This window comes from Ceratina calcarata, unplaced genomic scaffold (genome assembly GCF_001652005.2).
Source record: "Ceratina calcarata isolate Rehan_Ccalc_2016 unplaced genomic scaffold, ASM165200v1 scaffold467.2, whole genome shotgun sequence".
NCBI classification, from domain to species: domain Eukaryota; kingdom Metazoa; phylum Arthropoda; class Insecta; order Hymenoptera; family Apidae; genus Ceratina; species Ceratina calcarata.
Window position 1 is genome coordinate 2,583 of NW_017170802.1, and position 1,043 is coordinate 3,625.

General features: G+C 40.3%; 1 protein-coding gene across 1 annotated transcript in view; it reads right to left on the reverse strand.

Annotated features, from left to right (window-relative positions):
• The window catches only part of LOC108627390 (pancreatic triacylglycerol lipase), a gene marked incomplete at its 3' end in the record, with an annotated part of 2,426 nt that extends 1,389 nt beyond the window's left edge, over positions 1 to 1,037 (reverse strand). The window contains exons 1-3 of the mRNA XM_018028598.2: positions 823 to 1,037; positions 395 to 666; positions 7 to 277 (exon numbers count right to left, since the gene is read on the reverse strand). Of these exons, the coding sequence (XP_017884087.2) occupies positions 7 to 277; positions 395 to 666; positions 823 to 991 (712 nt within the window). The remainder of the gene's footprint in view (positions 1 to 6; positions 278 to 394; positions 667 to 822) is intronic.
• Positions 1,038 to 1,043: the final 6 nt, after the last annotated feature.

Below are 1,043 nucleotides of genomic sequence, written 5' to 3' on the forward strand. Positions count from 1 at the left end.
ACTCACCAGTGATCCTGCCAAGACTGTGTTCGTATTTCTGCCTTAACGTGTACCCAACGTATCCACAGGTGTGTGCGCCTAGACTGTGTCCAATGCAATGCATTTTCATCGGATCTATGTCTCCTACTTTGATCAATTGGTAAGCCAACCGTGCAGTCATTGCGCCTACCAGTCTCGTGTTGGCGACTGCTTGAGTGTACGGAGGACCTGCACCTCCTATCCAGTTCACTATCACCACGTTGCAGTCTTCTCTCTGTAGTAACTCTTTCATAGTCCTCTGCAAATCAGATATAAATATTTAATTATTATTATTAAATTAAATAGTTTAACACGTATTTTATATGATNGATGAATAATTATGAATTAAATAAGTGATAAGGTTGTAATGTAATACCATGACCCAGGTCTTGTCCCCGTTATCGAGGAACCCGTGGATGATGAGATAGAGGTCAGCCTTCTTCCTGAACGGTGCTTGCCTGATCGTTTCATGCTTGTCGATCTTCAGCTCGTGCGGTTGGTCTTCGTTATCACGGCTGTAGAATACGTACCGTGGATTGATCTCGTCCGGACGTGCAGGGAATGTGGAGACCGGCCTGTTTTCTCCGGACCATGGAGAACCGATATAGAAACAACCGTAAGGTTCGAAGCAACGCCACATGTGCCATTCTGGAAACAGGAGAATTTGTTAGAGGAATTATAAATAATTTAAATGATTTTGTATTACAGAAATTNCTCATTTATAACTTAAAATCAACTTTATTCTTCATTTTCTTTTCCCAGATTATGAAAAATGGAAATTGTCTTTTTGAACAGATTACTTACGGTCTTCTAAGTCCAATTGGTTCTCCTGTTCTTCAGGCGACAGAGTCGTGGTCGACACATTGATTTTTTGAACGCTATTGTCCAAAGCCAGGGACGCGTTTTTCTCAGCTAAAGTAGCCATCATGTTCGCGGTGTACGCGAGAATCAACATAGTCCCGTTCACAAACATTTTTTATTCTTTAAATAATCACAGTTAAAAGTACTTTTTATAAAAAAAAAAA